Source organism: Podarcis melisellensis, assembly GCF_964234715.1.
Source record: "Podarcis melisellensis genome assembly, chromosome: 14".
NCBI classification, from domain to species: Eukaryota; Metazoa; Chordata; class Lepidosauria; order Squamata; family Lacertidae; genus Podarcis; species Podarcis melisellensis.
The window spans coordinates 33,100,285-33,122,498 of NC_138546.1; the positions used below are offsets into that span (position 1 = coordinate 33,100,285).

At 47.4% G+C, this 22,214-nt stretch overlaps 2 protein-coding genes across 6 annotated transcripts in view; one reads left to right on the forward strand and one right to left on the reverse strand.

Annotated features, from left to right (window-relative positions):
- AKAP13 (A-kinase anchoring protein 13) overlaps window positions 1-10,002 on the forward strand; it is a 247,688-nt gene extending 237,686 nt beyond the window's left edge. For all 5 annotated transcript variants that reach the window (XM_081888328.1, XM_081888330.1, XM_081888331.1 and 2 more), the window contains 8 exons: window positions 52-231; window positions 1,578-1,739; window positions 2,802-2,872; window positions 4,484-4,528; window positions 5,114-5,164; window positions 6,565-7,014; window positions 7,877-8,177; window positions 9,262-10,002. In XM_081888328.1, the coding sequence (XP_081744454.1) occupies window positions 52-231; window positions 1,578-1,739; window positions 2,802-2,872; window positions 4,484-4,528; window positions 5,114-5,164; window positions 6,565-7,014; window positions 7,877-8,177; window positions 9,262-9,311 (1,310 nt within the window). In that variant the 3' untranslated portion in view covers window positions 9,312-10,002. The remainder of the gene's footprint in view (window positions 1-51; window positions 232-1,577; window positions 1,740-2,801; window positions 2,873-4,483; window positions 4,529-5,113; window positions 5,165-6,564; window positions 7,015-7,876; window positions 8,178-9,261) is intronic.
- A 7,534-nt stretch (window positions 10,003-17,536) lies between these two features.
- Window positions 17,537-22,214, reverse strand: part of KLHL25 (kelch like family member 25) — a 30,775-nt gene continuing 26,097 nt past the window's right edge. The window contains exon 3 of the mRNA XM_081888567.1: window positions 17,537-18,056. The gene's annotated coding sequence lies outside the window, so the exon portion shown is untranslated. The remainder of the gene's footprint in view (window positions 18,057-22,214) is intronic.

Sequence of the window (22,214 nt, forward strand, 5' to 3'; positions counted from 1 at the left end):
TTCTGTGTTCTGCAGCAATTCTTCGACTGACCTTCCCCTTCTACCCCACAGAACAGCTCCATCAAAAAGACCAGCAGATTATCACGCTGCTGGAGGAGAAGGAGAAGATCTTTCGGGACATGACAGACTGCAGCGGGCACGAGGACAGCTCGGGGGCTAGGACCTTGTTCCGGGCCAACACGGAAGAGGCACCCAAGGGGGAAAGTGTGATGAAGAGCGTGATAACTGAAGGTAAGCTTCCATTCACTGCCCTTTCCCCAGAAGGAAATGTATATTCACCTGTATATTCAGCCTTAGCAAATGCACAGTAGCTCAGGGGCGTCAGTGTCTGCTTCACATGCAGAAGGTTCCAGGTTCAATTCCTGGCATCTTCAGGTGAGGACAGGGAGCATCATCCCCTGTCTGGAGGCCTGGGAGCTGCTGCCAGTCAGTGTAGACAATCCTGAGCTAGGATGCAGGGATCTAAACAGCAGCAAAGGTGAGACAGATCTCATGTGGCTAGACAGATTTAATTCAGGAAATGAAGTTGGAATTGGTCCCCCGTTTTGTCCACCACTTTGCCCAAGTCAGGGGGCATAGTCTCCCAGCCAGAACACCTGTGCTTGGTGGCATACACACCCACACACCATCATTTCAAATCTCTCCTCAACCCACAACCCAATTCTTAATCCCTTAACCTTCATCCTTTTCTGAAACTTAAGCCTAAGCCAGCTTTTGCCAACCCGGTGTTCCTCAGACGTTTTGGACTCCCAACTCCCATCAGCCCTACCTAGCCTGTTGACTGTTGCAGTTATTAAATGTTGCTGCTCTTGGGGAGTTTTGTTTATAGAGAAAGTAAAGACTGATTGGGGACGCGGCTCCCGTTGCTCGGTCCCTGCTCCTGCCAACCTAGCAGTTCGAAAGCACGTCAAAGTGCAAGTAAATAAATAGGTACCGCTCTGGTGGGGAGGTAAACGGCGTTTCCGTGCGCTGCTCTGGTTCGCCAGAAGCGGCTTAGTCATGCTGGCCACATGACCTAGAAGCTGTACGCCGGCTCCCTCGGCCAATAAAGTGAGATGAGCGCCACAACCCCAGAGTCGGTCACGACTGGACCTAATGGTCAGGGGTCCCTTTACCTTTACCTAAAGACTGATTGCCGAAAGGTCCCGATACATAAGCACATTTATGTTGGCTGAGGCTGATGGGAATTGTAGTCTTAACACTTCTGTAGGGCCCCAGGTTGCCAAAGTCTAGCATAAGCATTTATAATTTCATTTGCACGTGTTCTTGCCCTGTTTCTCTTGCCTCAGTCGCCCTTCCTCTTTGTCTCAGTGCAGATTAGGAGTTTTTCTGGGTGCAGGGACTTTTCATCTTAATGTTACTCTCTCTGTAAAGCCCTGTGTGCTTTGCAAGCATTGGATGAATCCTCATGATGTCTAGCTTGAACGCAGGTGACTTGCAGACTCCCATAAGTCACCCACCACTGCCTTCACAACTTAGTTTCTTCCTAACATTCAGATCTGCCTTAGCAAGTTATCATGAATGGAGTTTGGTCATATAATCAACTTATTCTGGTTGTTTGCTTCTTCTCCTTTCAGTTGAGCTGTTGCAAGGGTTGGTGAGCAGGAGCCTCGGAAGTGCCCTTGGGCAACAGATGAGCAGCCTCACCTTGGAGCAAGAGGGCGTGGGACCCGTCTCCCTCCCCAGGAGGGCAGAGACATTTGGAGGATTTGACAGTCACCAAATGAATGTCTGCAAGGGTGAGTATCTGCCATGGTGTTCCCTAGAATTCACACTGCTTTTGTGTTGGTCTTTGCATGCCTATCTGCTCCAAGGTCTTCGTTTTAATTTGCAAATTCCTGAAAAGCTTCGGTGTAGGGCACCTTAAGGGACCGCCTGAACCCTTTTGCTTCAGCTCGATCACTGAGATCACCTGTAGGAGATTTGCTGGTTGTCCCACGAATTGGTGAGGCTCATTTGACATCAACAGGAAACTGAGCCTTTAGTGGCATCTTGTGGGATGCTTTCCCCATGGAGATTCAGTAGGCATCTTTGTGTTAGTCTTGAAATGTTTGCTGAAAACTTCTTTACACTGTGAGTCTTATGCAGACCATTTAAACATTTTATTAAAATCTGTTTATTCCATTTATATTCCCACTCTTCCTCCTGAAGGAGTCTATGGTGAGAAACTTATCAATAAAAATCACACACACACACACACACACAATCTCCAACAGTGATTTCAGGGTTGGTGGGGACCATTTCTTTCATGGATGGTAGTATTTTTAAATTCCTTTCCTTTTGAAAGTCACCCAAGAGGCCATTCCACTAATAGAGAACGGCTACAGACAAGGCCCTGTCAACTGGACATACAAAACTTTTTCCTTTTCTTTTTTTGGTTTCTGAAAGTACATAGAACGAAGAATCCCTGTATGGTGTCACACCCCCACCCCCAGGAATATTCCATGCATATTCAATGTAAATTATACACTCGGATATTAAGCATGTTTGTATAATAGAGTTGATTGTACAAGTTAAAGTATATTCTGTGCTCGATCTTAGCAGATTGCCTCAGAATATCGCCACTACTTCTGAAATAGTGACCTGTAATTCTGTATGTGTGTTTGTATGTGTGATTGCTGTAAACTGCTTTAAAAAAAATGATTTAAAAAAATTTAATGAAAGAAAGTGGAGGACTTCATTTCAAACAAGTATGCAGAGAGGTGGTTCTAGACTGCCCTCAGCTCTACGGTTGGAATATTGCAATCATTCCATGTCTTTTCCTGGGCCTAAGGAACTCACGTTAACATCTGACTTTTCAGGGGTGGAAAAGGTTGAAGGAGACGATGTGCAGGATCTTCGGAGGACAGAGTCGGACAGTGTTTTGAAGAAGGTATGGAACTGAGGAGGGTCCTTCACTTAGCAGTAGATGCATTGCCTATAGGGCTGTCAATGGCTACTAACCGTGACAACAGTGCTCTGCCACCAAAGTCAGAGGCAGCACTGCTTCTGAATGCCACAGGAGGGGGTGGGGTGGGGGAGTCCTCTAGCTCTTGCAGGTTTCCCACAGGCACCCAGTTGGCCACTGTGACAACAGGCTGCTGGAGTAGGTGGACCATTGGCCTGATCCAGCAGGCCTTTTCTTGGGATGTTCTTATGTCCCTAGCATCTCCAGCTATTAAGACCTTGGAGTGCATCTGCAAATTGGAAGAGACAGTGTTGTATCCAATGTGCTAGAGGTCTAGAAGGCTGCATATTTCATGAATCGCTTCCTATGAAACACCTCAGAGCAATTAAACAATTAAACAAAAAAAACCCCATGAACAGTTGAAACAGCAGCTGCATGTATACAAACAATTTCATATCCAACAGAAATACAGGCTGGGATAAAAGCCTTCACTAAAAAGGCACATTTTTTAAAAAATGTCTCTGTGGCGATCACACAGGGCCCCCGGATGTTTCACGGGCTATTGACCCTGTGCCACCACTGCGATAGCTTTCTTCGCTGCCACCACCCCACTTCTCACGGGGACACACGGAGTCCAGACAGTTGTTAACATAAACAAATAATCAGGTTTATTTTTAAATGCAGGAACAAGCGTATGGTTGCAGTTTATTTTTCTCTTGTCAGTTTCCTAATCATAGTTCCTAAGAACTCCAAACTGTATTATTCCCCACTGTCTGTCTGACTCAACCTAACAATTCCTCTCACTCTCTCACAATACAACTCGACCAACCCACTGCCTATTCCACTCTCTTCCTTCTTCAACACCCAAGCCTCAACTCCCAACTCCCAAACCTCAACTGACTTTCAAAACCTCCCACTCTATCTTTTACTCCCCCCTTGCATTCTCACTGGCCAATCATATCACACCCATTTTACCCCTTTCCTTGACCCATCCTAGGAGGCAAACGCCACAGTCTCCCATGTGGTTGCCCACCCAGACAATTTCCTTGGGGCTCATTCTGGCTCATTCAGCAGCACCTTGTTTTTCCTCCTGAAAAACATGAACTTTGAAGCCTGATATTTAAACAAATAATAATAATAAATAATCACCGTTCTGGAAAATTAAAACCCCTTCACATAAAGCCTTGATTTTAATTATTTTATTTTATTTTGTTCACACTGACTGGCAGAGAGGGTTCTTCCATCCCTACCTGGAAGTTGAGCGTGGGACCTTCTGCATGCAAGGCAAATGCTCTACCTCTGAGCTGCAGCCTTGTCTCCCCTTTCTAAAGAGTTTGATGCAAAATGGACTAAACACCCGATGCGAGGCATGGGCAGGCAACCTGTGGGCCTCCAGATTTTGTTGGATTTCATTTCCCCACAGCTGCAGATACCATGGCCAATGTGTCAGGGATGATGGGAGTTGTAGTCCATCCATAAGTAGAGGGTCACAGGTTGTCTCCTCCTGGGGATGAGTGTTGCTGCCTGAGGCTGACTTTGATCCTTGCTATCTTTCCTCTGCCTTGTTCTCATTAAGACTGTCTGATCTCTTCCCAGGGAGGAACAGCTAACTTGATGTTTGTGCTGAAAAGGAACAATGAGGTAAACATTCCTGTTCTCACTTGGCCTTCTTTGCTGAGGAACACAGCCAAAGGAACCTGGTCTCTGCTTTTCAGGATCACGGTTTCCAAAGCAGCATGCAACACAATTAAAAACAACCAAAACGTTTTAAACCAGCAAGGAAATAGCACAAAAACCCGATATCCAGAGAATATGGGTGCTTCCAGATGAGGGTCTAATCTGCAGATGGGTTGCTGCAAGAAGACTTTAAAATAAATTAAAAAATAGCAGATTTCCCCTGGAAAGGATATCCATACTAAGTTTGTGGAAGGGGCAGGATACGGGCTTGCATTTTGATGCCAAACACATTGTGTGGACACTGCAAAACAATTTTGCGTGCATGAAGAGCACCCATCTCACAATGAACACCAGTCCAGAACACTCTCTGTTGTGTCGGATGCTTGATCAGTGCTACAGAGGCCCACTTGAGGTTTGCTAATGGTTGATCAATAGAGTGCTCTCTCTTCTGCCCCTCTTGGGCTAAAACACTGCAGCAGATCAGTGTCGCCAGTAACTGAATCAGCAGCTGACAGCAGCTTTTTTCTTTTTTCTTTTTTCCTCCTGCAGCAAGTTCTCCAGAGCATCACTCACCTCCACAGCTTGCTGGGCATGTTGCAGGTAAGTAAGTCCCAGGAGGAGGGGGTGGGGAGGAATACTGCCATTGGCCAAGGGCTCTTTGCCATGTGGATTCTCTGCTTGCACAATGCACCATGTAATACAGTGGTGCCTCGCAAGACGAAATTAATCCATTCCGCGAGTCTCTTCATCTTGCGTTTTTTTCGTCTTGTGAAGCACGACTATTAGCGGCTTAGCAACTATTAATGGCTTAGTGGCTATTAACGGCTTAGCGGCTTTAAGAAAAAGGAAACAAACTCGTAAGAACTCGCAAGACGTTTCGTCTTGAGAAGCAAGCCCATAGGGAAATTCGTCTAGCGAAGTGACACAAAACCGAAAAACCCTTTTGTCTTGCGCGTTTTTCGTTTTGCGAGGCATTCGTCTTGCGGGGCACCACTGTATTGGCTTAAAGTCTTCACAAGCCATATCAGAAGGGTTGGGGTGCTTGGGCTTAAACTAAACTTCCCTCTGCTGGTGTATTTGCTGGCAGGATTTTGGGGGAGCCTCAGTTCTAGCAAGGGGTCCAGCGAAATAAAGGGTCTCTCCCAGAAGCAGGGATGATTATGTGCAAGGGAAGAGCATGGCATTGGTGTTGTCAATGCCTCTCAAGCCAGCCCCGTTGCGTGGAGAGGTCCGACACAGAGGGAGCTGCCTCATACCCACTCGGGCCATGGGCACAACCAGCTCTGTCTTGTCTACACCACGAGTAGGAGACCTTTTTCAAGCCGAGGGCCACGTTCCCTCGCTGGCAGCCTTCTGGGAGCCACATGATAATAGGGCCAAACTGGGCATGGCCAGAAACACACCACTCTTAGTCTCCATCCAGGCAAATAAGAGGTATTATCACAGTTCAAGGACACATTGCAGCCAGGCAAGAACACTAGAGGAGGGTGCAGGGCGGGACCAGAGGACAACATGGTACAGTGGTACCTTGGGTTAAGAACTGAATTCGTTCTGGAGGTCTGTTCTTAACCTGAAACTGAAGCACCACTTTAGCTAATGAATGGGGCCTCCTGCTGCTGCTGCGCCGCCAGAGCACGATTTCTGTTCTCATCCTGAAGCAAAGTTCTTAACCTGAGGTACTATTTCTGGGTTAGCGGAGTCTGTAACCTGAAGCGTATGTAACCCAAGGTACCACTGTATAGGGAAGTGTGTGGCCTGAGTAGAACCCCAAGTTCAGATATAGAAGTCTAGAGAGCCACATATGGGCTCAGGTTCCCCATCTCTTTTCTACGACACCTGGTAGTGGCAATCCAAGGAAAGGAGTCTCTTCCTGTCCTTTCAGAGAAGCGTCTCTCCGGGCCCTTCCTGGAGAGAGCAGGGGTTGAACTGGAGGACAGGGCGTCTCCTGCATGCAAAGCCCCGAGCTCCAGCCTTCCCTAAGCCTTCCCTCCCTTCCACAGGCTGTTGTCGTGCAGCAGGACACCTACATTGAGGACCAGAAGCTTCTCCTGACGGAGAGGGCCCTGACCCGCAGCTCCCTGCGCCCCAACTCCCTGATTGAGCAGGAGAAGCAGCGCAGCCTGGAGAAGCAGCGGCAGGAGCTGGCCAACCTGCAGAAGCAGCAGGCCCAGCACCAGGAGGAGAAGCGGAAGAGGGAGCGGGAGTGGGAGGCCCGCGAGAAGGAGGTGGCGGAGCGGGAGGCCCGGCTGGCCCAGCGGGAGGAGCAGCTCCAGAAGGGGCACCACAGCCTGGAGAAGGAGCAGGAGGAGCTGCAGCAGAAGAAGGCCACCTACCAGCTTGATCTGGAGCACCTCCGCGCAGCCCAGAAGCAGCTGGAGAAGGAGAAGGAGCAGCTCAAGAGGGACATGGAGCAGATCTCCCAGCTGCGGGCAGAACCCAACCACAGTCCAGTAAGTCACCTTCTCACTCTAGTTTTTGGCAAAGGCAGGTGCATATAGGAAGCCACCTTGTACTGAGTCCAATCCCACTGGCCCACATGAGAAGACTTTGAGCCTTTTCTGAAACCAGACCCACCTTCTAACAGGAGACCCGTTTTGGTTCTTTTTAAAAAAACTTTGTATATGTATGGTTGTAAGGCTGCAGCTGTGACCCATCTTCGACCCGGTGCTGGGTCCTTACTTACCAGTTGAAGCCCAGTGGGGCAGCTCTCCAGGGTTTCGGGGTAGGAGATTTCGCCAGCCCTACTTGAGAAAGCAAAGCTTTTCTCCCTCTCACTTAACACTAGATCCTGGGAGCATCCAAGGAAGCTGATTGAAGGCTTCAGAACAGATGAAAGAAAGCATCTCTTCGCACCATGCATATTAAGCAGTGAATCGCACTCGAGACAGTGATGGCCACCGAGTTGGATGACTTGGAAAGAGAATTAGACAAATTCATGGGGGAGAAGGGCTATCAGTTGCTGCTAGACGAGATGGCAGTGCTGTGCCTTCGCAGCTGGAGGTAGTCATGCCTCTGAATGTCAATTGCTGGAAACAGCAGGAGAGGAGGGTGTTCTTGTGCTTGGGCCCTGCTTAGTTTCCCACAGGCCATCCTGTGATCTCATCCTAGTGGAAAATTGTTGCAGAACAGCCAAATCACCTGCAGACTGCTCATTGCAAAACAGTGTCACACAGGCTTAAAACATCCAGTAGGCAGCCTTTTATTTTCATGGCGGGGAGGGATCGCTCCTGTCAATGTGATGCCTGGACTGCTGGTGCCGCCGCCACCACACCTGTTTCACTTCTACCACTTGTTTTGCCTCCTGCCTTGCAGCTTTCCAACCAGCACGGCAAGATGACCAGGACACCTTCTCTTCCCGTGCCCGACGACTCATCTTCCAGGCAACAGGGCCATTTGGAGAAAGAACTGTCTGCGTCGCCCAAAAGGAACAGCCTCACAAGGACACACAAGGAGAAAGGCGCTTTCCACCTGCTTGGCACGACGACGTCGAGCCAAGCCAACAAGGCAGCTGACGGACAGGGTCAGGTGCAGAACCGCCTCTTTGGCTTGGCCAAGCCGAAGGAGAAGAAGGAGAAGAAGAAGAAGGGCAAAGGGCACCGTTCTCAGCCAGCCGGTAAGAAAAGGGCTCTTTCTACTTGCTAAGATGTCTTCATGTCTCTTGGAGCCAAGGGAGTTAAGACACATGAGACCTCCTTCCACCAGCTTATCTGCAGTGGTTGCTGCTGCCCATTGAGACAGATAGGGCAGAAGGCTGGGAGGCCCAACAGGAGGTGGTGCCAGAGCCAATTAATTCTAGCTTTGTCCCCATCTTCCTCTTCCCTGCTAAGTTATACAAGGGCAACACTGAGACTTGAGGAGGAGGAAGCAAACAGCCATAGTTACCCCCTGAGCTGATTGTAAGAAAGAAGGCAGACAAGTGGGGCGCTGGCTCTGGGCAGACTGAGGTTAGTGGGGCAGCGCCCCATTTGCCATAATGGACCAGCCCTCACACCTGGAAAGGAAGCAACCATGTGGAGCAGGGAAGAAAGAGGCAGCAGCAGGCAAGCCCTGTTTGGACACTTAGAAGAAATAAGAAGTGGGGAAGGGGAAGAGTTGCCTTTTAAACGATGCAGGCTATCTTCTCCAGGGTCCACTGGCGGAGGAAGAGGAGTGCGGGGTGGAGCGCACCGCCCCCGGCAGAGTGATCCCGGCAGGGTGCCATTGTGGCTGCTGCCCCCCCCCCCCGCGCTGGGCGCCCCGCCCCCGCAGGCAGCGTGCCCTGCCCCCAGGATGCATGCCGCCCCGCCTGCTCTCCACCCCCCCGGTGCCGGAGCATGAAGCTGATCATCTGATTCTCAGGGCCAGGATTTGGGTGCACCATGCCTGATGTGAACTGCTTGCAGTTCTTTCCTCTGGTGCGGACAGGAGAGAATTGGTTCCTCTGTAGCTCCTGATGTGCCTTGGAAAGGGAATCAGAAACCTGCCGCTACAACAGCCTGTCACTACTGCCTGCTTTCCTTGTTGCCCAGGGAAAGATTCGTTGTGATACCCGGTGGTGGGGTTGAAAGCAGATCAGGAGCACCTTCAAGGTTGCATTTATATGAATATTTAATTTGGGCATTAAGGTCTTCACAGCTATGAGCAGGGAGAGCAGGAAATACGTGCCCCTTCTGCATGGTCCTGATGTCGTTTGCTTGTGATTTCCTTCCCTTGTCCAGAGGCTCAGTCGCCAGAAGCGGCACCGGAGGGCGAGGAAATCTTCTGCTGACCCCACTGTTCCACCTCCTGCAAGGATGAGGCTGCCCCGTGCTGTGCCCTGCAGAGCGCTCCCCAGCACAGGGCAGATGCAGCAGCGGCTCTTGTCTGCCTTGAACTGAATTGTCCTTGCAGCGCAAACCCACCTGCGTGCCTACAATTTGCAGCCTGCTCCCAACTGCTGGCTCTGCCCGTGTCCTGGATCCATGACCTTTTAAAAGGCAGCAGGGGAGGCAAATGCTTCGGACTCTGGGTGTGGCCAGACTGGGCGGGCTTGGTTTTGGCTGCACGTGTCTCTCTGAAAGGAAAAGAAAGGAAAGGAAAAGCATCCATTCTGTGTGCAATGCTGGCTGTTAAGAGACACTCCCTGCTTCTGTTTTCATCTCCAAAGATTGGGAAAAAAGTGCATCCTGGGTGGCAGCTTGGCTGATCTTCTATTGGGGAAGTCCACCAAAAACCATCGCCCTCTATAGCAAAAGCATGGGGCTCTTTAATGCAATGTTTTTCTACATTGCCATATATATAGATAGTACTGTATATATACTTATATATAAATATAAATATAGAAAATGTAGCTGTATATCCGTTGGGGTATGCTTTAATTCTGTACAGAAAAAGCTGGCTGAGCTTAGCTCTTCCCTAAAGGTTTAGCTGAAACTGTTCAGGGACTGTGTTGATATTAAATATCTCTTTACTTGTTGGCACTCTGTTCTAGTGCTTCTGTCACTGGCAAAAACACCTTCTCCCCCAAAATATCCATCTGTGTGTTGGGGAATGGACTCAAGGCCACGTAGCGGCAAATTGGCCAACTCAATTAGGAAGGTGGTTTCCCATTAGAGAGGCTCTGAGGACCTGTTTGCACACAGAGTAAGTTGTGCCGCAGGATCCACACACAGGTGCATTGTGGGAATATTGGAGGCACTTGGCTGGTTCACAGTTCCAGGGACAGTGTCAGGGATCTTCTGCTTGATAGAAGCAAAAGTGTAAGAATGGATTTGAGCTGGCTAAGGCTACCAAGTCGGAATGAAATATGAACGTGCAATCTTTGAAAATTGAGAGAGAGAGAGTGTATGTTTTAGGGACAGGGAAGGGGAATCTGTGGCTCTTGAGAAGTTGCTGGACTCTAGTTCCCATCATCCCTGACTGCTGGCCATGCTGGCTAAGGCTGATGGGAGCTGTAGTCCAACAACTTCTTAAGAGCCACATGCTCCCTATCCCTTCTTCAGAAGCCACTTCAGGAAGTCCCTTTTGAAATGAGCACAAGGGAAGGCCTCACCATAGAGATCACTGACTGCTTTTGCCCAAGAGATGGTTAGAGGCAAAAACCAACAGCAGCCCAAATTCTTATTTCTTTTCCCTTGGCTTTCTGCTTTCTGCTTTTCTCCAAATTTGCTGGTTCATCTCTTTGCTAGAAGTGCTACCTTCATAGCCATTTTGAAGGGTGTTCAACTGGCGGCAACTTGGGTGGGAAATGAGCCATATAAGCAGAAGTGCAATGGCCTTTCATTTTCATGCATAGCGGAGTCCACTGTAGCTTCTGAACATTCCTCATCTGGTAAGGGGAACTTGGCGGGTTAGCGAATGCTGTGGCCTTCCAATTGCAGTAGGACTCCAACTCCCATCAGCCCCCTGCCTGCACAGCCAAATGGTATGGAATGATGGGAGTTGTAGTCAGACAACCGCTAGAGGGCCACAGTTTTGCCACCTTTAAGAATTGCAAAGTTCCAAATCTGGCATCAAATCTGGCCCCCCCCCAACTGATAAAATGGTTCCTTATAACATATGAAAATACTTGGATTTGTTTCTCGGACTTAGCACCATGTGAGATGGGTGAACCTTTGACAATTCCCTTTGCAACTTGAACCCCGTGGGTTGGGGGAATCCATTCATGGCAAGTTTCCCAGCTTTTAAATGATTGGGTGTCTCAGCCTTTAGGAGGGTTTGGTGCATAGTTCTTCCTTGTTTTCTTTTTGGACTCGAGTTAATTCTTCTGGCCATGCACACTCCAGTGTTTAAGTCGCAGACTGAGCATCCTTCACTCTGGCGAATACAAGCATAGTGAGTCAGGCCAGATCCAATGACTTCTTAACTATTTGGCATTGCTCCACCAGTCACACTTAATGGGTGCACCTGCTGATTTCTGTACAGGTGATGCTGTATCAGGTTCAGAAATGCATCCTGTGAGATTGGTGCTTTCTATATGGAATCTCAGAAAGCTGTTTTTCCTCTACAAAGCAAGCGGTGACCCTGAGTGGGTGAAGAGATTAAACTGCATCCTTCATTGCACTGGGAGCAAGAAGGCAGCAGGGTAGAGAGGGATGCAGCCCCAGTGGAAAAAATTTTGGAGTTGGTGTGTGAAAGGACTTTCTCCCTAGCACCTTGTGCCAATGCAAAAAGAATTGTGGAACAAGCTGGCAAAGTAGTTCCTTATGTGGTGATGCCAAGGGAAGATAAAAGGTCCCCTGTTATGATATTTTTTAATAATATAGACTCCCCAGAGATTACTCCTGTAGACTGGAGAAAAGGGCACAAATAGTGCTCTCTCTCTCTCGCCTTGCCTCTGCCCCGCCAAATCCCTGAAGCATTTTGAAAGCTTCCTTTTCCTACCACGTTTTCAGACTTATTTTTTAACGAAAGGTTTGCACTATTGTCCTGATGCCTTCTCCCTTTAGAGCGTCTCAGGATTTGTGTTGGTTTTTTTTCCCATGCAAGAATCTTGCGTGGAAAAACAGAGAAAACTCTTTAACAAGCCTTCAGTGCTGGGACCGCGGCAGGTACGTCGGGTCTGTCTTGGCCAGCAACGGAGAACCTCCCTCAGCCTGGCTGAGTCCGAAAGCTCTCTAAGCAATTCACTCTCCAAAAGCACAGCAGGAGGCAGCTGTGGAGGTCTACTTTTTATTATTGTTGTTACTTTAATTATTTTGTTGTTGTTGTTGCTTGTTCTCTTGACTGCAAGCTGGGCTTGCCATAAAAATAAATAAATCTTTCTGTTTGTTTGAAAGAGATCTGGATTTAAAAAGAAGGAGAGAGAATCGTTTACTGAGCTGTTTTTGCTTTGAAGCTGGGCTTGTCAAGCCCAAAAGTGGGGTTTTTTTTGCTTATGTAAATATTAATTCAGTCACCGATAAAAAATAACCTGTAGAGCATTGAATGCAATTGACCACTGCTAGGGAACAACCTCTAAAACCCAGTATCTCTTCGCCACTTTTCAGAGATGTAAAGGCAGGTTGAAGGCAGATCACTTTCGGTGCTGCTAAATAAGTTTTTGCAGGCTGGGGTAACTTTTTTCCCCCTTTAGCTGTTTGTCCAGAGGTGGCAGTGAGAGAAAATGAGCGTGTATAAGTCACAGAAAGCAGAGCCTGCCCGGAACCACCTTCATTCCTCTCAAAAACTATTGTCTTCAACTTTATTTAATTACAGCAGACTAGCTGTTGTTGCTCAGCCTTCTGCCCTCCATCCCCTTCCCCATCCGCGCTTTACAATCCGGTTTTCATCCATGCAAAGGACCACGATCCACAGTGTCTATATAGTTTCCCCTTTAGCAGTGCAGCTCAGTTTTAAAGCTCAAGACGAATGGTTTAATCTAGTATTATTAATGTCCGTGGGTCATTGCATGGATGCTGAGAGGCACCAGAGGCTGGGAGCAAAATGGAATGCCATTTCATGTGGTAACATTTTAGAAAAAGAAAAGTTTCTAAAAGTCTGCTGCAATTGTTCCTTTTCTTCACACAGAGAGGAGTCCGGTGTTACATACATGTAAAAAAAAAAAAGGAGATGCATTTGTGTATTTAAATAAAATCTGTAGGTGTTGAAAGGTTCCTTCTATTCAATTATTCTCTGGTTCAGCTTTCCTCAATCTGGTTCCTTCCAGTGGGAGTTGTTGTGACTCAAACCATCTCAAGGCCACCAGGTTGGGGAAAGTTGAATTATATATGGTTAAAACAAAGGTATGATAATTCCTTTCTGACAGTGAACGAGTACATTTGCATACTTGCCAGAAAAATGTATTATAATGATGTTGTCCACGCATTTGGACTTTTTCTCTCTCTCTCTCCCACTCGCCCCACTATCTAGGCTTGTATAAGGGTACCTGTTTCATATTTCTGGTTGAAAGTAATGTTTAAAAAACACACTTTAAAAATAGAAACATACAACAGTGAAGAGGGTAAAAAAAACCACCAACAACCTAAACTGCTATATGTTAATTTGTAATTATGTAAAAAGTAGGTTACTGATTGTAAAATTTTACAAAGCTCGCCCCCCTTGTAATTTGCAAAAAAAGAAGAAAAAAATCAGATTTTTGTAATAGCTTTTATTTATCTGCCTTCTTTATTAATTAATGAGAGCAATTTCTTGTAAAGTCGTTTCCCCCTCCCCTCTAAATAAATCTTGGTTTTAAGTCTGATGAGTTTCTGCCTGCGTGTGTTTGTTTGCTCATATCAAATCAAACTGTGTTGAATGGAAATTTTCAAAGCCTTTCCTTTGAACACCCGGATAAGATACTTCATTTTCTTCCCATGCAGCAAAGGAAGAGAGGAAGGAAAATGTAAGTGCCCAGAGTGAGGGTGGTAATGATGCCTTCATGAGGCTCTGGGTAAGGAAGAAATAAAGAACATAACAAGAGGCCTGCTGGATGAGGCCCAAATGCCCATCTAGACCAGAATCTTGTCTTCATCGTGGCCTGGGGGGGGGGGGAGCTGTCATTGGCAGCCATTTTGTGCTGGCACCTACAGCACCTTTATCAAAGAATATGGTATGGGCACCTCATTTCTTCAACCAAAAATAAAAGCATTGCCTATGGGCCTCTGCCTGGTCACTGTGGGAACAGGGTCCTGGATGAGATGGGCCTTGGGTGTGGGCTCTTTGTAAGTCCTTATGGACCACAACAACTCCCCATGGGAAGAGTGCTTTAGGCCTTAGGAAACTGCCTTAGGTTTATCAGTGCATCTGACTCTGGACTGCATCTGAATACCAGTCCCTGTGGATCGCAAATGTGGGGTTTTTGCTCTTCTTGTTGGGTTTCCCAGAGGTTGGCTGCTGTGAGAATAGGCTGCTGGGCCTTTGGTCTAAACCAGCAGGGCTTTCCTTATGCTGAGCTCTTGGCTCAGTTCCATTCTAATGCTTCACTCCTTTCCCTTGTACTGTGTTTGTGTTTGTGTGTGTAACCTGGGTTAACCCCTTGAGCTGGGTTTTAGAGGCCTCTTTTTGTCGATGGAAGGGAGCCAGCGGTGGAGCGCATCACCTTTGCCTGGGAGAGCCGAGGACACGAAGAATGCTGGCAGCGTGAAGACGGGATTAGTTCAAGCAGGCGGCTGTTGGAAATGACAGCTGCTTTGGTTGTGACCGTGCCACAAGTTGCTCAACTTGGGATTCACGTGGCTGTTTCGAGAGGCAGTCAGTCCCCAGCTTTGCTTCTTTTAATGGACCCTGATGAAAGGGAAAAGATGAGCGTGGACAACGCCATTTTGTCCTCCGCTTTTCCGTGTAATTCTTACACAGCGTAGGACGTTCGCACTTTAGAAACCCAGTGCACAGAGCAAACCTTGAAATTGATGAATTTGCAGCCCTTCTCCTCGCTGCCGCCTGGTAATGAGCTGGCAAAGTTGGAGACTAATAGGCTTGGGCTATGAATTTTCACTGCTGGTAATATTCATCTTTTTATTACGAATCTCACTTTCACTCTGTAACTAATGAGATTTAATGTCCTGATTTGGGGCCTCCACAGTCAGTATTCTTGGTGTCACATAACATGCCAGCACTCTTAACTAACTAGTTTCCAGGATTATTTGCCAGGCCGGGTGTGGGGTGGTGTCAATGTCTATTGAAGTAGTCTCATTGTGTTTTCAGTGTACAGTGGTACCTCGGGTTAAGTACTTAATTCGTTCCGGAGGTCTGTCCTTAACCTGAAACTGTTCTTAACCTGAAGCACCACTTTAGCTAATGGGACCTCCTCCTACTGCCACGCCGCCAGAGCCCGATTTCTGTTCTTATCCTGAAGCAAAGTTCTTAACCTGAAGCACTATTTCTGGGTTAGCGGAGAATGTAACCTGAAGTGTATGTAACCTGAAGCGTATGTAATCCGAGGTACCACTGTATGTTGCAAATGGGGCCTAGTACAGCAATGGCCACCTCACGCTTCTGTGCATCATGGGAGATAAATTGGAGCAGGCTGATCTGACAGGACGAGATGGCCATACTCTGTTACACTCATGTCCCAGGAACGATGCCAGAGATTGATCTCTCTTTTCAGTCAACTTGGATGCAGCGTCTTAACAGACGGGACTTGGGGCATGAGAAAGGGGTAAGCAGTTGACCCCGAAAGGCAGACAACCCATCATTGTTTACAAAATGCTCTTTGTTTTCAGCCTGGAGAATAAATCTGGGGCTGGGTATTAGAATGCAGCGTTTCTTTCCCCCTCCCCAAAGCATTAACCAAAATGTCCCTCAGGCTGAACCTTATTATTCAGCTATCGCAAAGGCTCTTTTGTGCCCCCCTCCTACTTAATCCCTTAGCAACAGACTGTGGGGGGCTGCTCTTGTTTTTGCCAATCGCCTCTGAATTGGATTTTTGGGCCAACACCAGTCTAAAGATTAAAGAGGAACAAATAACTTCTCATTCTTTTGTCCTCCAAAGTGATCCAGTAACACCCCTCTTCCCCCAACCTTCTCCCTGCCAGGGCCTTTCAAGGCAGAAGAGAAAAACTAGCTTTATAAAACCCAAAACGTGAATCTGTTGTATGTCATTTGCAATGCACCCAAGTCTCCTTTTTGAATTGTTATTTTACCAGTGCAATTATCTGATTGTGCATTTTAATTATGGATATTTGTAAACTGCTTAGGAGCCTATTTGAGCATCCAGTGACATATAAATAAACGTATTTATTTATGTCGTGTGTTTTGTACGATTATAAAAACAAAACCCCAAACACATAGGTGCTTGCTTAAATTCTTTGCAGAGGAATGTTAATCTTTGCATTCAGAATCTTGGAGATTAAATATGTTTGCATGTGTTTGAATTCCTTTGCATAATTTAAACTACCTCTTCAGATTTAGGGTGTTTCTTTTATGAGTGCAGAAGTAGCTCCATAGAAGAGGAACAGAGAGGGGATCCAAGAGATCCAGGAATCTTAGGTGATACAAATGCCCCCCACTCCCATTCCCATGTTGTCCTCACAATTTTGTAAGGTAGGTGAAGCTGAGAGACGGCCCAGGCTTTCCCAGTAAACTTCAGAGCAGAGTAGAGATTTGAACTCGGGTCCTTTTCCTACTCCATCGTAGCCCAGCTACACGACACAGGCTCCTATCTTTGCAGCACAGGAGTGGGGCACTTGAGTGACATTTGTAGGAGGTACCAATGACAAAATGGCTATTGTAGAGCAGGGGTAGGCAAACTAAGGCCCGGGGGCCGGATGCGGCACAATCGCCTTCTCAATCCGGCCTGCAGATGGACCGGGAACTAGCGTGTTTTTACACGAGTAGAATGTGTGCTTTCATTTAAAATGCATCTCTGGGTTATTTGTGGGGCATAGGAATTTGTTCATTATTATTTTTCAAAATATAGTCTGGCCCACCACATGGTCTGACGGTGGACTGGCCCATGGCTGGAAAAGTTTGCTGACCTCTGTTGTAGAGTGTGTGGCATAATATAAAATGGAAACCACACCTAAAGGAGCAGACCAGAGGACGAAAGGGTGCAGTCGTCCCATCAATAGGAAAAAAGAGCTACCACCAAGCTCACTCAGAGAGAAGCTATTTGACCTCAACGGAAGAAAGGGTGGGTGCCCAATCCTGGCATCTGGTGAAATGTGGGCACATTTAATGCATGCTAGGCTGAGTGCCGGTGCAAACAGGAACAGAGTAGGGGGAGCCAAATCATGAGCTGTGTATTTTTGAGGGCATATTTCATGGGTGCTGAAGGAGGTCCTAGCAGGGACAATGAGGCATTGTGGGCACCAGGGGAAAGACCTCAAGGGCACCCCTGTGCCCACAGAGGTTGCCTATGTGCAAGGGCTTAACTCTAACCCTCCCAGGTTCTGCAGCAGGGCCTCAGTATTTGTCCCTCTTCCCACCCAACCTCGCTTTTGCCAGTGTTACATTGCTTCGTTCAATTTTTGCGGCAGTGTTTTGCAGGCTGTACCATACCAGGGAACAGTGTGTTTGTAATTACGGCTTCACTAGCCCTGTCATTATCCCCACATCAGGTGTACTTCAAAAAGAAGCAGCCCCGTCCAAAGCAGACAGCTTCCCAAAGAGCTTTTATTAAAATTGTCGGAACTCCTGGGGAACCATCAAAGTAGTACAAAGGAAGACGTGCTTCTTTTTTCCAAAACGACTCAACGCAAATCTAGCCCTTGCAGAGGTGCCTGTGCTTCATTCATGTGGTGCAGCCGAGAGACGAGTTTCTGAAGTCCTCGAAAGGCTTCCTTTGTCTGAAGAAAGATGCTGAGGCTTTTCAGTCCCTTCCCTTACTGGGCTCTCTTCCAAACCCAGCCGATGCCAACATGGCACCCGTGTGGCGCTGGCAAAGCTGCCGCCATCGAAGGATGTCCACAGTGCATTGCTCCCTTTACCTTCGAGCGAACCAATATGATTTGCTCAGGCTCCCCATCAATCCATACTTCTTGGAGCAGCCTGACATTCCTCCCCATTCTGAGGCAGCGAGAGGAATGAGCCCTGTGGAAGGCAGTAGACAGCAAAGCCAGTAGCCACTTGTGCAGATTCCAGTATCACTACTGACATACAAATTCAGTGTCGCTATCTGTGGGGAGAGAGGGAATAAAACATTAATATCCTGACCACACAACTACTTATGTGCTCCCTTGAGTCCAAAGTATCTGGAGGACACCCAGATGGGGGAGGCCTCATGTTTCCAGAAAGGCTTTTTGGACAATAAACTAAAGCTTGCAGGAACCACCTCAGAGAAATGGTCTGCCCAATCCTCATTCTTTCAGTCCACCTCCCAGTTACCTACCAACAGTGGGACTATTTGCTTTCCTTCTCCCAGCTACCAGATCTCATGTGTCAGCGCAGCAGCTGGCGATTTGAGCACCAGCAAATCGAGCTGCCCTTCGCGAAGCAAAATGGCACCAGTCCAGAGCTAGCCCTCCATCTTGTGTCCAGAGATTAGAACTGCATAGCAACTGAGTCCCGTCGCTAGGGTGGCCCCTTATGTATCTCCAAAAGAAGTTGTCAGAAGACCACGGGGATTTGCATTAAATGTGTGCTCATTTTTTAGCCATGGACAAACCTTTGGAAATAATTACTATAATATAAATGGAAATGCCCATTTAAGGAGGACTCTGTCCAGGTGCCCTGTTGGCCAGCTCAGTCTGCTTTTCAGGTGCAAACTCTGGATGTGCAACCTAAAGGCCCCTGCTGCCTTCCCTTCTTAGGGGTTAATTTGATGTTTTATTCTGTTTTCTTCTGTTGGGAGCCTCCCAGAGTGGCTGGGGAAACCCAGCTGGATTGGGGGGGGGGTATAAATATTATTATTATTTCTCAGGGATTGGTGACCTGTGGCCCTCCAGACGTTGATGGACTCCAGCTCCCATCAGCATATGTAACCTGAAGCGTATGAGGTACCATTGTACTACTACTACTACTACTACTACTACTACTGTTACTATTATATCTCAGGGATGGGTGAACTGTGGCCCTCCAGATGTTGATGGACTCCAGCCCCCAGCCAGCAGGGCAAAATCATCTGGAAGACCACAAATTTCCCAACACTGTTTCAGAAGTTACTGTGAGGCCTAACTCATTGTCGCAGCATTTAGATTTTCAGGACTATGTTGCTTCAGGACCTGTATTTTACGTTTTTGGTTACTGGAGCTTGCTAAGATTTTGATGACTGGACTCTTTGCAAGTGCTACTCTTTTTCATGTTTTTAATTATACGTCTTGCCATTTTACGAGTGTGTGTTGTGTCTGGGTTGTTTGCCGCCTTAAGCACAGGCAGAAGAGCTGAATGCAAATTAAGTAAATTTTGTTTTTGCTAACAACGCTCCCCCATCCATTTAGTTTGTTTAGTTCTAACAAACTAAAACTTCTCTTGTTCCAGTTGGCATAACTTCATTTTGCACATGCTCAGAGTCACTGGGCTGAGGGGGCCAGAATCTTTCAAATCAAAAAACTGGTAACATGCCTTTGATACGAACTGTTTGAGTGACTTAGTTAGTTTGTGAAGGGTACTGAGAGTTGTGAGAAGACCCCTATTCCCTTCAAAGAACTACAATTCACAGTGTGGTTTAATAACCAATTCACCTTCCTGGGGAACCCTGGGAATTGTTAAGTGTGAGGTGAATGGGTGTGTGTGTGCCTCCTAAGCACTCACAGCACCCATGACAAACTACAGTTCCCAGGATTCTTTGAGGGAAACCATGACTATTTAAAGTGGAAGGATACTGTTTTAAATGCACTGTGCAGATGGGGCTGAATGCTGTATATTCTGTGGCTTCTGCGGGGGATTGCATGCTCCTAGTCCTCATCAGACCATTAGGACTTTATTTGGCGGGTTTTAATGCAAACTAATATATCTACTCTCCTGCCAACCTAGCAGTTTGAAAGCACATCAAAGTGCAAGTAGATAAATAGGTACTGCTCCAGCGGGAAGGTAAACGGCGTTTCTGTGTGCTGCTCTGGTTCGCCAGAAACGGCTTAGTCATGCTGGCCACATGACCTGGAAGCTGTACGCTGACTCCCTCGGCCAATAAAGTGAGATGAGCGCCGCAACCCCAGAGTCGGCTACAACTGGACCTAATGGTCAGAGGTCCCTTTTCCTTTACCTAATATATCTTCTGCATACCTGGAAAGTTCCCTGGCACATTCAGAAACCCCTAACCAAGATGATGGGCACAGGAGCATCGTGTTAGGAAGGAGTGGGGTTGCCTTTTTTTCCTTATTGCTGCGTAAGAGTGCTCTGTGCTGGTGCTTGTGTCGTACTTTATGATTTCAATCCAGGCTTGGGTAGAGCTTGGTTTGCACAACACCTTGTTTCCAAAAGGCAGCCACTCCCACCCAGCTTGGCTTGATAAACAGGCTCTGGAGACAACCATCTGCTCGGCAGAACCAGCCCATTTTCTGTAGCCAGTCTTCTCCCACCCAGGTTACTGAGGACATTTCAGTTAATTCCTCCTTGCGAGGCAACGCACCTCGAGCCCAACAACGTGGATTGGCAGCAGCTGAGGAATGTTGAGGTGATGATTGGCTGAAGTGCTCTGATGTCAGAGGAGGACGGGGCTCTAGATTTTGTTAGCTGAACTGCTCTAAAACTAAAGGCCCTTTGGCTCTTTGTTGGAAGAGCTTGTGTAGAAGCTACCAAGGAGTAGAGCAGGTGAGGAAGGGTAGAAAAGGAGGAGTCTGGAAAAGGAAGAGGATGCAAGACAAAGGGAGCCTAAAATGGATGGAAAGGGAGAGGAAATCTGGAAAGCCGAGAGCTGTCAGTCACACATGTTGAAGTCCCTGGCACAGCCAAATAACTGAGTAACACAAGATCCTCCTCCATCTAGGTGAGGACTGCTGGAGGCTCTCAATGTGTACTAGATGGGGAAGGGCTGTAACTCAGTGGTAGAGCTTCTGCTTTGCAATGCACAAGGTCCCAGGTTCAATCCCCAGCATCTCCAGGTAAGACTGGGAATGTTCCCGGCCTGAAACCCTGGAGAGTTTCCTCTGTCAGATGCAGTATGCTTTGGCAAACCAGTGTACCTGAAGGAGCATCTCCACCCCCATTGTTCAGCCCAGACACTGAGGTCCAACGCCAAGGGCCTTCTGGTGGCTCCCTCCCTGTGAGGAGCAAAGTTACAGGGAACCAGGCAGAGGGCCTTCTTGGTAGTGGCACCCACCCTTCAGATGGCAAGGAAATAAACAACTACCTGACTTTTAGAAGACATCTAAAGGCAGCCCTGTTTAGGGAAGTTTTTAATGTTTGATGAATTATTGCATTTTAATATTTTGCTGGAAGTCACTCAGAGTGGCTGGGGAAACCCAGCCAGATGGGTGGGGTATAAATTATCACCATCATTATTTTATTATTATAATTGCTGGAAACCACAAGTGGTCAGAGTCCTGCTTGAATGCTTCCCATAAGCATCTTGCTGGCCACTGTGAGAACAGGATGTTGGGCTGGGTGAACCTTTGGTTTGATCCAGCTGGGCTTCTCATGCAGGGAATGGAATCAGATAGGACACAAGTTGGTACATTAAGCAGGTTGCTTGCTTTCACAGCCCCAGAGGAGAAAAACAAGATTTCTACAAATGGAGGGAGGGAGGAAGGAAGCAGGTGAGTTGCGTGGTTGGATCTTGGGCAGATCCAAATGCAGAAATGTGCCAAATGAACTGGAAATGCCAGAGTACCTCACTTGCCAAGCAGTCAGCTTCTTGCAGAGTTTCACGGCTGGCACCTTTTCATAGCAGATGAGTCACGGGGAGCCGTCTATAATTAATTACTCGTGGTGTTTGAACTCCCTGAGGCCCATAGGTTGCTTAACTGTAAATGGGTTGATTGGCAAAGGAGCCAGAAGTTCAGCACCACAGCCTCACTCTTCTTCCAAGCTAGGCCAACAAAATCGTACTAGTTTGGCAACTGGAATTCGAAGCCAACCTTTGCTAACCTGGTGCCTTCCAGATATTTTAGCCTGCAACTCCCATCTGCTCCTGCCGACTGGAATTGTGGTCACCTGCAAAACATGTGGAGGGCACCAGGTTGGGGAATGCTCGTTTAGGCTGTGGTTTTTACATGGCAAAACAAGCAAAAAGGAGAGTTTTATTGTAATAATAATAATTATTATTATTTATACCCTGCCCATCTGGCTGAGTTTCCCCAGCCACTCTGGGCAGTTAAAAACAATACAGCATTAAATATATGTACAGTGGTACCTCGGGTTACATACACTTCAGGTTACAGACTCCGCTAACCCAGAA